The 18,812-nt window shown below is 33.5% G+C and overlaps 2 protein-coding genes across 2 annotated transcripts; both read right to left on the reverse strand.

Moving 5' to 3' along the window:
• Positions 1-1,517: 1,517 nt before the first annotated feature.
• LOC104900883 (cytosolic sulfotransferase 5) lies at positions 1,518-4,862 on the reverse strand. The gene is made up of 2 exons (XM_010688413.4): positions 3,208-4,862; positions 1,518-2,813 (listed from the first exon to the last, which is right to left on the reverse strand). Exon 2 carries the CDS (start codon positions 2,745-2,747, stop codon positions 1,668-1,670), a length of 1,080 nt encoding a protein of 359 aa, XP_010686715.3. The 5' UTR covers positions 2,748-2,813; positions 3,208-4,862; the 3' UTR covers positions 1,518-1,667.
• A 5,460-nt stretch (positions 4,863-10,322) lies between these two features.
• LOC104886410 (cytosolic sulfotransferase 5) lies at positions 10,323-18,697 on the reverse strand. The gene is made up of 2 exons (XM_048635102.2): positions 17,883-18,697; positions 10,323-10,845 (listed from the first exon to the last, which is right to left on the reverse strand). The coding sequence occupies exons 1-2, from the start codon at positions 18,480-18,482 to the stop codon at positions 10,711-10,713; spliced, it is 735 nt and encodes a 244-aa protein (XP_048491059.1). The 5' UTR covers positions 18,483-18,697; the 3' UTR covers positions 10,323-10,710.
• Positions 18,698-18,812: the final 115 nt, after the last annotated feature.

Raw genomic sequence — 18,812 nt, forward strand, 5'->3', positions numbered from 1 at the left:
TATGGTCACATGCACCAGAATCTACTATCCAAACACAAGTAAGAGCATGTGTAGGGGTATTACCTGCAAAGCTAGCAAATGAGTTGTTGCTAGTAGAAGATTGTTTTCCTTTCATAGCCCGCATCACTTCTTGACATATAGAGTTCATCATCTCTTGATTAATTTGGCCTCCATGACGTTCAGAATTATCATCATTATTCACATTGTGATCAAAATCAAGTGGTGAATCAAGCATGCCACTACTCTCTGAAGAGATGTTGACATTAGCCGCAAACTTCTTGCCACCATAATTGTTACCAGAAACCACACCATGACCATGACTAGCTGGCTTAGATCCTTTAATAGCACTGTACCACTCTGGATATCCTATCAGTTTAAAACATTGGTCTATTGTATGACCTTTGTTTTTACAATGATCACACTTCTTGTCCTGCTTTTCCCTCTTCCAATCTTTCTTCACCTGAGACTTCTGTATACCACCATTATATCCTCCTGATGAAAATCTCTGAGCAGCCATTGCACTACTCTCAGTGATATCCATAACTCCAGAAATTTCTCTTTGTTTCTCAATTTGCTGAGCAATTGAGAATGCTTTATTGATAGTAGGTAAAGGTTCCATGGAAAGAATATTAGTAATGGTGCTGTCAAATCCACTATTCATACCTAGCAAGAATTGCATCAATCTATCTTCAGCTTCAAGATCTGTCAATTTCTTCAAAAAGTGACAAGTACATTTGTGTAATGCACCACATTCACACACAGGAAATGACCTCAAAGCCTGAAGTTCATCCCACAATTTCTTGATTTTGCCATAATAAGCAACAATCGTCATGTTTTCTTACCTTAATCCATCAATTTCTTTCCTTAATTGATACACAAGAGGTCCATTAGACTGACCAAACCTTTCACCTAACTCTCTCCACAAATCAGCAGAAGTTGAGATGTATGCAAAATCATCAGCTATAGTTGGATTAATTGAACTCAGAATCCAACTCATGACCATATAGTCAGCCCTAGTCCATCTAGTATAGTCTTTGTGTGTAATAACAGGCATAGGTAATAAACCAGTTATGAATCCTTCTTTGTTTTTAGCTATAAGAGCTCTCCTAACATTTCTACTCCATCGAGTAAAATTGACTCCATTAAAAGGAACAGAAACTAAAGATTGCGTAGGATTATCTGAATTTGCAATAAAGAGAGGATCCAAATTACCTCCAATCATCGTATTCACCATATTACCTTCATTCATCATGCTCTCATTAGACGCATTAGGAATTCTAATCTCCTCAGATTCCGCCATTGATATAGCTTCAAGAATCACCAAGATGTAGAATAAACTCAACAATTTTAAGAAATTTCTAATTTCAAGATCAAGAAATCACAATCAAGTAATTTCAGTTCATCAATTACAGTTGATTATAATCGGAAACAACTGTAATTATTCAAGAAAATCGATGAAACCTCAATCTCAACACGAGATTTCAGCTCTGATACCATATAAGAAGATGAAGTTTAGAGAAGAAAAACTAACTTCATTGTATTTCATAGAGAGAGATTGAATACAGAAGAAGAAAGTATAGAAAATAAGAACTCAAGTTGTTTCTTCTCTAACAACTGGTATTTATAATTACCAAAGCTGTAACTAACTTTTACAATTAGTTAGCTGACTAGGATAACATTAATGAATATAACTTATACTTACCAATTACCATCAAACTATTAGTGAGGAACAGAGGAAGTAGTTGAAATGATAATCCAGTGCCTTCAAGTTTTTCTTGCATCAACTTCTTCATCTTTTCCACCATGACAGGTGTGATACTATGATTAGTCCAATCTCCCACCTCTCCTTTTCTAAAATAACTTTTTTTATCATAAATTTTATTGATGACTCCATTCTTATTTCCTTCCAATTCTTTGAGATTGTTGATGCTACAAAACTCTATTATTTCTTCTATGACACCTTCACTTTCCTTGATTTCTGTAAATGGCATATCCACAAATTCAGCAACCCTCTTTAGATGCAATATGGGATCCTCTTTTAACTCCTCATATTTCAGAAATAACACCTTATTTGGCTGTTCTAAACTCTGCTTCCAGTATTCGATTACATGCTCGAAAAAAGGACCAGGTTTCCCTTCACAAAAATCCTCAAAGTAATACTCGATACTAGGCAACTCGACATCTTCTCCCACTAATTCCTTTAGTGGCTTCATTGCAAAGTACATCATCGATACAAGTGTGTCCAATGGATTCCGAGTTATGTACAAAATTCGACACCCAGAAACCTTGATAGATTCCGGAAGGGTCACGTAGGGCAAATGGGTGTGAAAAAGTCTAGGAGAAGGGAGCTCACTAAGATGATGTGGGCGAGGGTAGTCAAATGCATCTCCATAGATATCATATTCTAGACGACATACAAGCTCATGTGGATGGTTAGTAAGCAAAGGACTTTGCTTAATAGGGTGCTTGAAACGATTTACAACACTATAGAGTATAGATTTTAACCATGTTGTGCCGGTTTTTGGGAAACTTGCAACAATGAGATCACTTTCTCTAGCCTGAAAGTGCCTTTGAAACATTAGAATACTCTTGAACATATTAGTATCAGCAAAACACCAAAAGCCCTGGTATTTCACTATTTCAAGATCGCCAATAATATAGTCCTTTGGAAGACATTGCTTGAGTTCTTCAACTTCATCGTCATGAACTAGATTTTTCACCTCATCATGTGCTTCGCTTGGATACATTTTTTTAGATAGACGTATGTCCTAGTGGTGGATGTATAAGATTTTCGAATTCGAGGAACACTGAATCTATGATTAATTAAATAAAAATTTATAAGTTGTTGAATATTAGGTATCATTTCTTATATCCAATGCACAAATAAGCTAATTACTATATACTAAACATTCCACATAAAATCAAATCAATAACAAACTATCAATTTATTATATAAATCAATCAATTCAAACTATTTTATTTTTTCATTTATAACTATTGTTAATTTGTCATTAATGTTATCTTATCAATTTGACAACTAAACGTTAAACAAAGACTTAATCTTTAAAATCTAATTGATTAAATTAATTATCGACTAAAGTATTAAAGTTCAACAATCAACAATTAACTTGTAAACAATTAAAGAAGTTATAATTTGTTTTCCCTAAAAAAAGAAAAGAAAAGAAAAACTAAAGTAGATGAACTTACCCGAAGTACGCAGCACCGCAGTGGGTAAATGTCTACAGCACCACTTATTCACCAGGAATTAGATCCATCTATAAACCATAATTTTCCTATTTTATTTTACTTTTTCTTTTTGATAATCAGATAAATGGTTAAGACAGAACTATCCTAATTCCAAATGTTAGATAGTGGTTAAAAATTAGATTAGTACCCGAATGTCACAAGGTGGACGAACAACTTTTGTCAGATAGTGGTAAGGAATTTTTTTTTGAAGGGAGTAGTGGTTAGGAATTAAATAAGTGGTTGAGATAGAACTATCCTAATTATTAATATTAATGAAATTATTCATTCATATTAATAATTATATATATTTTAGTTAAATTTAAAGATTTTATGTAATAATATCAAATAATTTAGTAAAAAATAAAAAATTCTCATGTCGGCCCGTCAGCTCGCTCCAGCCTACTAGGTCCACGAAACGCTAGAACCGTTTTCCGAACTGTGAAAATCAGTAACAGACCGATGTGGACCAAGATTTTTCAGCCCGTGGACCAGCCCGTCCAAACCATGATTTTACGGTATTGATCTGTACCATGAGAGCCCGACCCACCTAGTCCTCACCAGTGGTCATCTCTAGGAGATACCATAGCTCCCACATTCCCTTATATAATAGAGATAATGACATCAAAATGGCAAAATATAGGTTTTCCTTTGTTGTCCTTTGTGGTTGTCATTATTCAATTTAGAGTTTTTTTTTCCATAAACTACCTTATTATATTTCGTTTTTTCCAAAAATTTACCTTATACAAAAAGTTATTAATACTACCTCTAAAAAAAGTGTTGTAAAATCCTACCTTTTGCCGGAGTTGGATGGTCGACCAAAAACCGGCGTTGACCCATCACGTGACTTGCATATGACATTTCAAAATTACCTAATTTCACTATTTCTCCCTTGGTTAATTTGGTATACCTTATAAATTTCCTTTTTTTTTGAGGGGAAATATAAATTTCGTTTCTTATGAAAAAATAGCTTATAAAAAATTTTGCTAAATACTACCTTTTTCCTCAATAAAAATACCCTGATCCAAAATTTTTCGATCTTCCTCCATCTACTACTACTAATTTATTTTTACATTTGTTTCCTCAACCTAATCCTCCATTAACATTATCACTCTGAGCTGTTTCAAATTGTGCGTTATTCTTCTGATTTAATTTGATGATTTTTTTTTCAAGCTTTCGCCGGAATGCGGAACCAATCATTACTATGTCGCTAATTAAGTTGCAACTCAACTTTTATCATATTTTCTTCTTTATCCTAGTAAAACTCCAAAATTTCTCTCAACAAAAATCAACAAACTCAAACCCTAATTGAGAATCATTTAAAACCCTAAAAGGTCCCTCTTACCCAAAATTATCTTTTCAATTACCCTTCGACTTAGGCAGCTTTAAATGTGACGTGCAAGTTATGTGATGGGTCAACGCTAAATTTTTGGTCAACCATCCAACTCTGGCAAAAGGTAGGATTTTACAAAAAAAAAAGAAACGTTTTGAAAGGTAAGGGCCTATTCTCTTCGGCATAAAACAGCTGAACTGAACTGAACTTATTGGAGTTGAACTGAGCTGAACTGAATTGAACTTATTGAAGCTGAACTGAACTGAACTGAATTGAACTAAACTGAATTGAAATAAATTAAATTGAATGTAATAAATATATAAATAATATTTTAAACAATAATAATATGAATATTAAAGAATTATTATAATGATAAATAATAATAATGAATAATAATAATAGTATTTTGGATATTTTTAAATGATAGTTATAAATAAATAATATTAATAATCATAAATTATTAATAATAATAATAAATGATAATAATGATAGTTAATAATAATTATTTTATATTATTTGTATTAATATATATATATAATTGATGATGATATATAATAACAATAATATCTAAGAAGTAAATTAGTATTACTATTTTAATAATTAGATTTAATAATATAAAAATATTTCGTAATAAAAATAATGATTGGGTTGGACCACGAAAATTACATCATAAACCGTCTTGACGCGATCTGATTGGTTTATGGGCTAAAAAAAGTGGGTTTATTTATGTTCCTCCTAATAATAATAGTAATAATAAAGAGTATAGCTATAATAAACAAAATAATATATAGAAACAACAATAATAATAATACTTAATAGTATTATATTTAAATAATAATAATAATAATGATGATAATAATAGTAATAATAATAATAATAATAATAATAATAATAATAATGATAATGATAAGAGTAATTAGTAAAATAAATTATACCAACATAATAATAATATTCAACAAAATGGTTATAAAAGAATGGAACTGAACTGAACTGATTGGAGCTGAACTGAACTGAACTGATTGGAGCTGAACGGAACTGAACTAAACTGAACTGAACTGAACTGAAAATAAGCTGGGGAGAACAGGCCCTTACTTCGTTGTTGTTAAGTGTTAAACTTTGACATTTTACGCTATCCACAAATTTCAGTTTGACTATTGTTCGTGATTTATACGTGAATAAAAATAGTCATTTGGGATCTTGTTAAATTCATCTTATTATGTATTTTACAAATACAAAATTAGAGATATTAGTCTTCAAAGTTTTATATTGGCATGCGTGAAAAGTGAATTTTACCAATTAGGGGTTGTTCTCCCCAGCTTATTTTCAGTCCAGTTGTAATAAGTTCAGTTCAATTCAGTTCAGTTCAGTTGGAATCAATTCAGTTCATTTCAGTTCCGTTCAGCTCCAATTACCATTTCTATTAGTTATAATTTAATTCAGTTTAGTTCAATTCAGTTGCAATCAGTTCAGTTTAGTTCAGTTTCATTCAATTCAGTTCAATTCAGTTCAGTTCAGCTCAATTTAGTTCATTTGTTTTATGTCGAAGAGAACAAACTCTTATTTGTAAACAGATGGAGTAGATTTTAAACAATTTTTCTCATAACGTTTTTTTTTTTTTTTTTTTGAAAAACAACAACCAGTTACATAACTATTTTAAGAGTAGTTTGTGAAAAAAATCCCTTCTATATAATATCATTTCATACTTTAATTTTGTAGACAATTTTTTTTTTGGTGGAACAACATCAAATTTGTATGGGAAATTTCCTCAGGTACCCTTGAGGTTTGGCGTAATTCCCAAATTACCCCCCACATTTGGGGAATTCCTCAGATACCCCTGAGGTTTGTGTTTTTGCTCAAAATACCCTTACTATGGATGGAAACCTAACGCCGTTAGGTTTTCCTCTCCTTCTTCCCAATTTTCTGTTTCTCTCTCCAACCATCATCCTCCATTGATGAACATGGAAGCTTTCTCTCTCCTCTCACCCCACTCTAAAGCCCTAACCACCCAACCCCCACCACCTCCCCTTCCCCCCACCCCTGCGTCGCGCTCACTCGCAGCCCCTGCCTCGGCCGCTGCTCGCCGGAGTTTCGCCGGCCACCAGCATCCTCGTACTCTCTCTCCTTCGTCGCACTCTCTCTCTCGCTCCTCTCCTTCGTCGATTTGGACGGGTTGGGGTGGGAAGCTGCGGGGGAAGACCACGAGTGAGGCGAGAGAGAGTTGCGAGCTCCGGCGAACGGCAAGCGAGCAGCAGCGGTGGTCTCCGACGGTGTGGCGCGCGCGGGTCGCCGGTGGTGCAATACGTACAGCAGCTCGACGAAGGAGAGGAGCGAGAGAGAGAGACTGCGACGAAAGAGAGAGAGTACGAGGATGCTGGTGGCCGGCGAAGCTCCGGCGAGCGGCGGCCGAGGCAGGGGCTGCTAGAAAATTGGGGAAAGTTTGGAGGTTAGTGGGGGATGGTGGGAGGAGAGAGAAAGCTTGGAGATTCATCCATGGAGGAGGGTGGGAGGAAGGAGAGAAACTAAGAAAGAGAGAAAAAAAAGTTAACGGCGTTAGGGTTCCGTCAAGAGTAAGGGTATTTTAGACCCAAACACAAACGAACCTCTGGGGTATCTGAGGAATTCCCCAAATGTGAGGGGTAATTTGGGAATTACGTCAAACCTCAGGGGTACCTGAGGAAATTTCCCAATTTGTATTTCAATCAAAGTTCATTATTGTATGGCACCTTTACCGTCTCCGACCACGCCCCCCTTCTATTCTCCACAAATCAAACACCGCCAACCAAACCACCCCCATTCAGATTTCAAAACTTTTGGGTTTTGGACAAAGAATCCCACTCTATTGTCAAGAAATCTTGGGCTACAGATATTCACGGCTTGCATTTCTATCGTATTCAGCAAAAAATTGCAGCGCATCAAAACGGGTCTCAAATCTTGGGCCAAAACAAAGTATCGACACACCACAAATAAGCTCCAACGCAATGAAGAAAAAATACGTGTACTACAAGAAAAACTATGGCACCAACCTTGTAATGACATATTGATAAAACATATCAATCGTCTAATTCTTCAAAGGGAAAAATTACTCCTCTTCATCCAAAGAGCCTGGGGCTCTACGGCATGGAAAACCTGGCTCACCCAAGGCGACCACAACTCCAGATACTTTCACAACAAGATGAAAGCAGTTAGAACACACTCCCACATTTTCCGCTTAAAAAATGACGTTGGCCAATGGGTCGACTCAAACGACAATCTAACAAAGTTTCTCTCAAAATCTTTTAAAGCACGATTCACAACCACTATCCCTGACTCTAGAACGCTTGACCTAACTTTTCTTACTCCTTTTTTCTCGCCATGTGACTCGCAACTCTTATTAGCACCAGTTTCTACCGATGAAATTAAAAACGCCTTATTTGATATTAACCCTAACAAAGCCCCAGGCTCAGATGGGTATGGAGCTAAATTCTTCTAAGCATACTGGCCAATCATAGAAAATGACGTCGTCATAGCGATACAAAGTTTTTTCCACCATAGAAAACTACCCCCGTCCCTAAATCACACTCTCATTGCGCTGATTCCCAAAAGACCCCTACCTGAAACGCCAGATCACTATCGACCTATTAGTCTTATAAATACGATCTACAAGGGCATCTCCAAAATTCTTGTCAACCGATTGCGCCCTATTTTACAACGAGAAATCAGCCCTTTCCAGAACGCCTTCACCCAGGATCGCTCTATTCATGACAATTTATTAATTGCACAAGAAGCACTCAACACCTTCAACAAATCCGAAAATAAAACCGGTTGGTGCTCTATTCGCTGTCATTTCTGAGTAATTGTGATTAATTAAGGTTATGTATTTTCGAGGTGTTACACACTGCCACACATGGGTTACTGCTTCGATCCCCCAGGCCCTTTGGAATCACCCGAGCTACTATCAGTTGAGTCCTTTTTCACGTTTCTTTTGTTTTACGACATTTGTAATTGGGGCATGTATGAATACTATCTTATCCTATTTTGGGACGGAACTCAAATTTTTAGAACCCTAAACTTAGCTACCTAGTATAGGACAGAGAAAACTTGGCTCAAGAGGTGTAATTTGGAGGTTGAAGATCAACCGGGAATCCCCTTGTTAAGAAGAAGGACTTAACTGGACCAACACCTCTCTCGCAGGGCAGCCAACCCAACTACACAAATCAACGCTTAAGAGTAGGGGGATACAAGGAAATCACTACTTGCAAGCATAAGTAGGTAATAGGATTCGAAATTATGAACTCGAAGTCAAAAGATGAACTACACACTACCTTCATTAAGCAAACTTGATACACAAGAAAAAAAATATAGTTTTTAAAGTAGCACTAACGTGTTAGGTGATCCTCATATTCTCTTGTATAGTTTATTTCCAATATATATCAATAAAATTGGAACATGTGTATAGTTTTTAAAGTAGTACTAACGTCTTAGATGATCCTCATATTCTCTTGTATAGTTTATTTCCAATATATATCAATAAAAATTGAAACATTGTTTGACCTTTACTATTCATGAGTGTCTATTATTATCAAATATTAAAATTAGAATTTTTATTAAAGTAATAATTAAATATTAATGGTCAAAAATCAAAATTGTACTTTAACAAGTGTGCGAAATAAATAGTTGTAGTTTTAGGCAAATAAAGAGGAAGTTACTGCTTATTAAAATTTTAACTACACGGTTATAAATTACTTATTATTTAACATTGCGTACATATTAACATATATATTATAATATGTGTATTTTTTAAGTCTAAAGCAGCACAATTATTTTGTGCTTATCTATGAAATCAATGAAACAATTTCTTATGTTTAGTTGTCTATTTCACGGGGTTGGATGAATGATGCCGTGTGATTTTCTCCGATTGTGTAACTTCTATTGACTTGCTTAACCAGTTGTCAGTTTTCAAAATCATCATGTTTCCAATAAATTTGACTAATTTTTTATTCATTAAAGCACATATATCATATGACTTTAAAATTAAAAAACCAAAAAACAGAACAACAGTAATACCGAACGGACCCTTAGTTTCCAATTTTTAATTGTCAGTTTTCAAAATTAGTATGATTACTATCATTATGACCAAGTTAATTTTATAATACTATTTATATCAAATGATTCTAAAATCATATAAACCAAAAATTGAAAACTTACAGTGATGCTGAACGGACTATAAAGTTCTAATTTATATAAAGTTCTTTTCGTACCAAAAAATAAGAATTGTCGGCGAACTTGGATCTGGTCTACGATCTACATCCGTAGATATAGAACTTGTCTATAGACACAGTTGCTTTTGCATTTGATCTAAGTGGAATTAGGACCCATGATATAATAATTCGGATTTGAAAAAAATTTCTACTTTTAAGATCCATATCTAACCTGTATAATCTAAAATATAAATTTGAACATTTCTTATTTTCCTAATAGAAAAATAAATCAATAACATTATTGTGATAAATGATAACTTATTTATATTTTACTTGTTAGGATACAAAATTTATGCTTCATTTCCAAGTAAATTTTTTTACTTGTTATTTAAATTTAGATTTACGAATCCACAAATCTGTATCCGGATTGGATTTTCAAAATTTGGTGGATCTATATCATTTGTATATTATTAAATTCAGATCTAAGGATCCAATAGGAGCTCTTTCACATCCCATTATCTGTCATATCTAATTAAGTGAAAAAGGGTTATAAAATGGAACAGAAAACATAATAAATTGGACTGATTTTTGATTAAAGATCATACATGAAGAGTGAATACAGTACAACATTAGACACGATATAAAAAAAATAAAAAAAGTAGATAACTTTTGTTTCCATCAATAGGTAACAAAAGAGAAGAAATTAAAACATAAAGATAGCTTAAGTCTTACATGGATCAATAGTTGTGATATGATTAGTTAGGAAGTAGTTGAAATGATAATCCGGTGCCTTCAAGTTTTTCTTGCATCAACTTCTTCATCTTTTCCACCATGGCAAGTGTGATATTATGATTAGTTCAATCTCCCACCTCTCCTTTTCTAAAATAACTTTTTTTATCAAAAATTTTATTGATGACTCCACTCTTGTTTCCTTCCAATTCTTTGAGATTGCTGATGCTACAAAACTCTATTATTTCTTTTGACACCTTCACGTTCCTCACTTTCATTAAATGGCAAGCCTACAAATTCACCAACTCTCTTTAGCTGTAATATGGGATCGTTCTTTAAGTCCTCATATTTGAGAAATAACACCTGTTGTAACCTAAGGGAACACTCAAGAAGGGGGGGGTTGAATTGAGTGACGAAATCTAATCGATTTTCACAAAAATCCTTTCACAGCTCAGTGCCAGGCTCTGAGCTGAACACTCGAAAATTGTTATTTTGCGTTTTTGCGAATAATAAACTTAAAAGATATTAGATTTGACACAATATATAACGTGGTTCAATCTCACCTCTGAGATCTACGTCCACAAGAAACAAAAACTCTTTTATTTCTTTGAATCCTATAATATCAAACTCTTGATACAATACGATTCCCCTCACTACTAACCCTAGTAATGACTCCCCAACACTTAACTCTAAGTGTTGGCACTCTCAATAATGTAAAAGTTACAAGAAAGAACGATCCTCAAAGATGTGCTTCTTAGTCAAGCAAATAGAGGACAATTACAATTATGAAATAGTAACTTAAACCTAACCGCTCAGTGCTATGCTCAGTGCCAAGGAAATAGTTTTCAGCTTTTTACTTAGACTCGATTTTCTCTCTGAAAACTTAAGATCTAAAAGTGAATTATGAATCCCTTTTATAGAACATGGGTTGGACGAATATCCTTCCAAAGGATATCTTTCAATTCCTTAATTCAAGGGATTTAATTCTCTTTTAGAAAATCAATCTTTATCTTTTTCATCTTTATCTTTATTCTTAAAAAGATATGTTTTCCATAATAGATTTTCTTTTCAACTCAAAAATTATTTTCCAAAATAAAAACTGATTTTATATAACTTGTTTTTAGGAAATTCCAGTTTTATAAAATCTCTTTGAAAAACACGTTTTTTAGAAAAACACGTTTTAAATAAAATTATTTTATAAAAAATCTTTTTAACACGTTTTAAGGAAACTTGATTTCTGTAAAAATCTTTTTTCTAAAATTCTTTTATTTTGTAAAACACATTTTAAGGAAATACAATTTTTTGTAAAATCTTTTTCTAAACTAACGTTTTATCAAAACACAATTTTATCAAAATCTTTTTTCCAAAACACGTTTTACTAAAACACGTTTTTTCCGAAAATTTCTTTTTTTCTAAAATTCTTTAAAACTCGTTTTTATCAAAATCTGATTTTTGTTAAAATATTTTCAAAAACTCGTTTTTATCAAAATCTTATTTTTATTAAAATCTTTTCAAAAACTCATTTTTATTAAAATCTTTTAGAAACTCGGTTTTACAAAATCTTTTTCTAAAAACTCATTTTCCTTAATCCCTTTTTATTTCTGATTTCGAAAAACTATTTCCCTTATTTTGAAAACTAATTTCCTTTTTATATAGACATATAATATTAACATAATTATTTATTTCCTTAACTCTAAGAAAATAATAATTATACTAATATCATATAATCTATATTTCGACACATAGCATATCACCAAGTTTGAGCATATTACATTTTAATCTAAAGTTACTATTCTAAGAAATTATAAACTAAAACTTCATTCTTGATTCTTCTTTGATTCTTCTTTTCTTCAAAGTCTTCGTTTATCAATTTCTTTCTTCATGCATCTGTTGCAACTGTTACATACTTTCATGCTACAACATATTATATTAATTTTCATCATCAAAACATAACATGTGCATAAAACATAACATGTACATGCACAACAACACTCCCCCTTTTTGATGATGACAAACCATAAATATAATATTGTTAAATAAACAATTGTTCCCCCTCAAAGTATGCATATTGACTTTTGTTCCCCCTCAAACAATGCATGGATTGATTATTTACCCTTTTAGAACCTAGCCGTACATCAGATTAATAGCTTTCAATTATTCACTTGTCCCTACATGCTCATTTATATTCAATTCACATTAGCTCAACCTAGGATATCATCAAGACACAAAGTCAATATTATATACCTTCTTTTCCCCCTTTTGTCATTCTCAAAAAGTACATAAAGACAAAAAAATCATTCACACAATCAGAAGAGTTTAAAATAATCCAATAGCTCAACTAATTAAGCTAGTGATGCTGGTGCTACAACCAACACCAATTCACAATCTCCAAAATAATCCAAAAAAACATCCAAAAAGCATCAAAAAGTTTAACAAAAACCGACATGTTTTTCGAAAAACTACAAGGCATAGACAAAATTACATAGTAGGACTAGGATAAAAGGAAAGGTGTTTATGGTGTAGATGCTGCAGTTGTTTCTTCATGTCATGAACTTCTTCCACCACCATTAAGCACCCCACACTAATAGTGGCGTTGTCAATCCCTAACAAAAAGGCCATGTTTGGTATGGTAATTCCAAAAATCCACTAGAAGGGACCTCCAAAACTTGAGCCAATTCAGTGACAGTTAAAGTAATCACAACATCATTAACAACAGTGGATAAAACCAAATCATCACTTACCACCAAATTCTCATAAAATTGTTTAACCTCAGATTCATAAATTCCATCGTTATAACCCAGCAATTTAATCCATCCTTGAGTTCTCAATTCATCCAACAAAAACTTAAAGGCCGGTCATTTTAACCGAGTAGTCGGAAGAACACGTCCAGTCAGAATCTTGACCGGAGAAGTTTTCGGTCTCTTAGAAGGAGATTGGGGCTTACCGGAATTCGCACCTTTTCGTATGCGAGAGGAGGAGGCATCAGAAGTCGTAGCAGCGGAAGTAGTCGGAGAAGGCGGTGGGCGACAAGAAGAAGTCGTTGGCGCTGTGTTCAGGGACAATCTTGTGGTGGGTTTGTACTGGGCCGGAATGTTTGTCGGAGGGGTTTTCTTGGACGGTTTTTTCGTGGCCGGTATCTTTTTGTGGGAGTGTTCTGGGCCTCTTTTTTTTTTTTTCTTGGCTGAGAATTTCGAAGCAAAGGTTTTGATGCGTTTGACGGGTTTTGAGAGATTTAGGGGAAGGGCCGGTTAATGTGTTTAGGTTTAAGTCCATTATGCCCTTTTAATGCCTTGCATATAATTTTTAAAATGAATTTTGAAAACTATTTTTTGAAAAAGTTTTATAATTTTGACAAAGCAACATCAATGGATATTTTAGAAAACATGATACTTTTGGAATTTTTCATAGAATTTTTCTAGAGCAACTTAGGTGTCAGTTATCAGGACAGCATCAATAGCCTTTTCAGGAGTCTTGGATTAAATCAAAAATCTGACTTAGTGTAGATAGAATCTTTCGAACTCTTAAGCATGTAAAGGGGGCAAATAAGCACACAAATCAACTAAGTACTAGAAATCAATCCCAAAGCTAATCTAAGTTTTTCAAATCTTTCACGAGCAAGTGGTTTAGTGAAAATATCAGCTATTTGGTCTTCAGTACAAATAAATTCAAGGGCTTCCTTTTCCTACATGATTACTTGTTTGTTTTAGGAACCCATATTTGCTTGGGTCCCTTTTTCTTACGTTGAGCATCTAGTATGTCTTTTCTAACCCAGATTTGAGTAACGTGTTTGACATTCTTTGCAATTCGATTTTTCTTTTTGTTGCAGTCGTCAATTAGGTGTCCATTATTTCCACAGAAGTTGCAAATAAGATATTCAGGAAGTCCAACATATTTTCTTTTTCGAAAGTCTCTTTCGAAGGGTCTGGCACTGAGCCTGGCACTGAGTCGCTGGTCAGAATATCCTAATCCTGTTTTGTTCGTGTTGTTTGTGGTGCAAGTTAGGTAATTTAGAGCATTCTTCCCATTGGTCCATTTTTCGTGCATCTTTCGAGCAATAGAAAGTTGTGATTCTAAATATTCAACTGAGGTATTTAAATCACTACTTCTTTTTCGGGAAGTCTCTAAGTCTCTTTTAACTTTATCCAACTCTTCTCTTATCTTTGCATCACTAGGCAGCATTAGTGGAACAATTCTAGATTGTTGTCTTGAGTTCTTAAGATCATTCAACTCGTGATTTAATTTTTCAATTTGTTCCTCAAGACTAGATTTTTCAGCTTCGAACTCAGTGACTGGCACTGAGTATTTACGAGATTATCAACTAGAGTTTTTCTTGTTTTAGTGTGTTTATCTCTAAGTCTTTCTCGTCAATCCTTTTCATCAGAGTTTATTTTCCTTAAGTAATTCCTTATATTCTGTTTCTAATCCAATTTTTAGCCTAGTCAAATTTTTTATTTCCTTTTCATGTTATCAAAATTATCATTCATGTTTTGACAATCATCAATTACGTTTTCAAGCAATATGACAAGCTTACTTTTGGAAAGAAGATGAATTGAAGGTTTTAAAGAAGTTAGACTTACCTCACTGTCTTCTTCCTCTTCAAGAGGGTTCGAACTTTTACCATCAAGCATAGATGCGAGTCGTCATGGCTCAGTGCCGTCTTCAGAGTGGTCTGTACAGCATTCAGACATAATTTTGCTTCGTGGCTCTGAGCGTGGCACTGATCTTCGTCAGAATCCGAGTCTCCCCAGACTGCTGCGATCATGGCTTTCTTGTACTCCTTCTTAGACTGCTCTCGTTTTTCTCTAGGCTTTTCTTCATCCCACAGAGGGCATTCTTTAATCCTGTGATCATACTCACCACACTTGAAACAACCAGAGTTAGTAGCACTTTTCTTAGGGTTAGAAGAAGTGCCTTTACCTTTGAAGTTTCTACTTCTCCTGAAGTTGTTGCTCCTGTTCTCTTTTAAGAAATTTTGAAACTTTCTAGTTAGAGACGCTACTTCTTCATCACTTTCACTAACATCCGTTTCTACTTCAGTTTTTAAGGCCAACCCTTTATTCTTTGGTTCACTTGATTTAGAGTCTAAAACAAGTTCGTGAGTCATTAAGGAACCAATGAGTTGTTCTAGTGAGAGTTTTGATAAATCCTTAGCCTCTTGAATAGCAGTTATTTTAGGAAGCCATTTATTAGTCAAACTTCTTAACACTTTTCTAACTAAATCTTCAGAAGAATAGATTTTTCCTAAAGATCTTAGTTCATTAGTTATTAGTGTAAATCTAGTAAACATATCTTTAATAGATTCATCCTTAGTCATTGTGAACAGTTCATATTGTTGGACTAGTAAATCTATCCTAGACTGTTTTACCTCGTTTGTACCTTCATGTGCCAATTCCAATGTGTCCCAAATTTCCTTAGCAGTGGTGCACGCAGAGATTCTTGAATATTCATCAGGTCCAATTCCAGATTGGAGAATACTCATAGCTTTGAAATTCTTTTCTGCCTTTCCGTAGTCAACAGAATTGTACTCCTCTTCCTTTTGTCGAACAGGTTACCTTTGTCGTCTTTGTTTTGGATAGGAAGAGGTCCAGTCTTGATGATTCTCCAGCATTGAAAGTCAGAACCTTGAATGTATATCCTCATCCTGGTCTTCCACCATCCATAATCTTTCCCGTTGAAAATTGGACACTTGGAATACTTGTCGCGAAAGTCGTCTTGTGTGTTCATGATTTCTATTCTCTAGATGTGAGTCTTACGAGAATAGCCTGCTCTGATACCACTTGTTGTAACCTAAGGGAACACTCAAGAAGGGGGGGTTGAATTGAGTGACGAAATCTAATCGATTTTCACAAAAATCCTTTCACAGCTCAGTGCCAGGCTCTGAGCTGAACACTCGAAAATTGCTATTTGCGTTTTTGCGAATAATAAACTTAAAAGATATTAGATTTGACACATATATAACGTGGTTCAATCTCACCTCTGAGATCTACGTCCACAAGAAACAAAAACTCTTTTATTTCTTTGAATCCTATAATATCAAACTCTTGATACAATACGATTCCCCTCACTACTAACCCTAGTAATGACTCCCCAACACTTAACTCTAAGTGTTGGCACTCTCAATAATGTAAAAGTTACAAGAAAGAACGATCCTCAAAGATGTGCTTCTTAGTCAAGCAAATAGAGGACAATTACAATTATGAAATAGTAACTTAAACCTAACCGCTCAGTGCTATGCTCAGTGCCAAGGAAATAGTTTTCAGCTTTTTACTTAGACTCGATTTTCTCTCTGAAAATTAAGATCTAAAAGTGAATTATGAATCCCTTTTATAGAACATGGGTTGGACGAATATCCTTCCAAAGGATATCTTTCAATTCCTTAATTCAAGGGATTTAATTCTCTTTTAGAAAATCAATCTTTATCTTTTTCATCTTTATCTTTATTCTTAAAAAATATGTTTTCCATAATAGATTTTCTTTTCAACTCAAAAATTATTTTCCAAAATAAAAACTGATTTTATATAACTTGTTTTTAGGAAATTCCAGTTTTATAAAATCTCTTTGAAAAACACGTTTTTTAGAAAAACACGTTTTAAATAAAATTATTTTATAAAAATCTTTTTAACACGTTTTAAGGAAACTTGATTTCTGTAAAAATCTTTTTTCTAAAATTCTTTTATTTTGTAAAACACATTTTAAGGAAATACAATTTTTTGTAAAATCTTTTTCTAAACTAACGTTTTATCAAAACACAATTTTATCAAAATCTTTTTTCCAAAACACGTTTTACTAAAACACGTTTTTTCCGAAAATTTCTTTTTTTCTAAAATTCTTTAAAACTCGTTTTTATCAAAATCTGATTTTGTTAAAATATTTTCAAAAACTCGTTTTTATCAAAATCTTATTTTTATTAAAATCTTTTCAAAAACTCATTTTTATTAAAATCTTTTAGAAACTCGGTTTTACAAAATCTTTTTCTAAAAACTCATTTTCCTTAATCCCTTTTTATTTCTGATTTCGAAAAAACTATTTCCCTTATTTTGAAAACTAATTTCCTTTTTATATAGACATATAATATTAACATAATTATTTATTTCCTTAACTCTAAGAAAATAATAATTATACTAATATCATATAATCTATATTTCGACACATAGCATATCACCAAGTTTGAGCATATTACATTTTAATCTAAAGTTACTATTCTAAGAAATTATAAACTAAAACTTCATTCTTGATTCTTCTTTGATTCTTCTTTTCTTCAAAGTCTTCGTTTATCAATTTCTTTCTTCATGCATCTGTTGCAACTGTTACATACTTTCATGCTACAACATATTATATTAATTTTCATCATCAAAACATAACATGTGCATAAAACATAACATGTACATGCACAACAACACCTTTTTCGGCTGTTCTAAACTCTGCTTCCAATATTCGATTACATGCTCAAAAAAAGGACCGTTAATAAATTTCCCTTCACAGAAATCCTCAAAGTAATCCTCAATACTAGGCAACTCGACATCTTCTCCAACTAGTTCCTTTAGTGGCTTCATTGAAAAGTACATCATTGACACAAGTGTGTCCAATGGATTGCGAGTAATGTACAAAATTCGACAGCCAGAAACCTTGATAGATTCCGGAAGGGTCATGTAGGGAAAGTGGGTGTGAAAAAGTCTAGGAGAAGGGAGCTCATTAAGATGATGCGGGCGAGGGTACTCAAATGCATCTCCATAGATATCATACTCTAGGCCACATACAAGCTCATGTGGATGGTTACTAAACAAAGGACTTTGCTTAATAGGGTGCTTGAAACGATTTACAACACTATAGAGTATAGATTTCAACCATGTGGTGCCTGTTTTTGGGAAGCTCGCAATAATGAGATCAGTATCTCTAGCCTGGAAGTGCCTTTGAAATATTAGAATACTCTTCAACATATTAGTATCATAAGTATACCAAAACCCTTGGTATTTTAGGAGTTCGAGTTTATTCAAGAACATTGTCTTCGGAAGACCTTGCTTAAGCTGTTCAACTTCCTCATCATGGACAATTATTTCCTGATCGTTGTGTGGCTCATTTGGATCTATTTTTTTGGTTTAATTTTGAAGTAGTTGTTTGAAGTACACAGAGATTTGGTCAGAGGTTTGATGGCTGATGAAGAGCAGGAGGCTGCAGATTGTGAGATTGTGATGCATTTGAATTATAAGATCAGAGTTGTTGAAGTAATACTCTAAAGTGGGACATATAGTACTAGTAAATTAATATTTTTTTTTGAGGGAGTTATACAAAAAGATTTCTATATATTATTTTGAGCTTGTCTTGGCAACCAA

Source organism: Beta vulgaris, chromosome 8, assembly GCF_026745355.1.
Source record: "Beta vulgaris subsp. vulgaris cultivar EL10 chromosome 8, EL10.2, whole genome shotgun sequence".
Lineage (NCBI taxonomy): Eukaryota > Viridiplantae > Streptophyta > Magnoliopsida > Caryophyllales > Amaranthaceae > Beta > Beta vulgaris.

Coding starts and splice junctions, on each gene's coding strand:
- LOC104886410 (XM_048635102.2), bottom strand. CDS start 18,482: ATGTTCTTGAATAAACTCGAACTCCTAAAATACCAAGGGTTTTGGTAT. Junction 10,846..17,882: donor GTTTAGAACAGCCGAAAAAG/GTGTTGTTGTGC, acceptor AGGTTACAACAG/GTGTTATTTCTCAAATATGA.
- LOC104900883 (XM_010688413.4), bottom strand. CDS start 2,747: ATGTATCCAAGCGAAGCACATGATGAGGTGAAAAATCTAGTTCATGAC.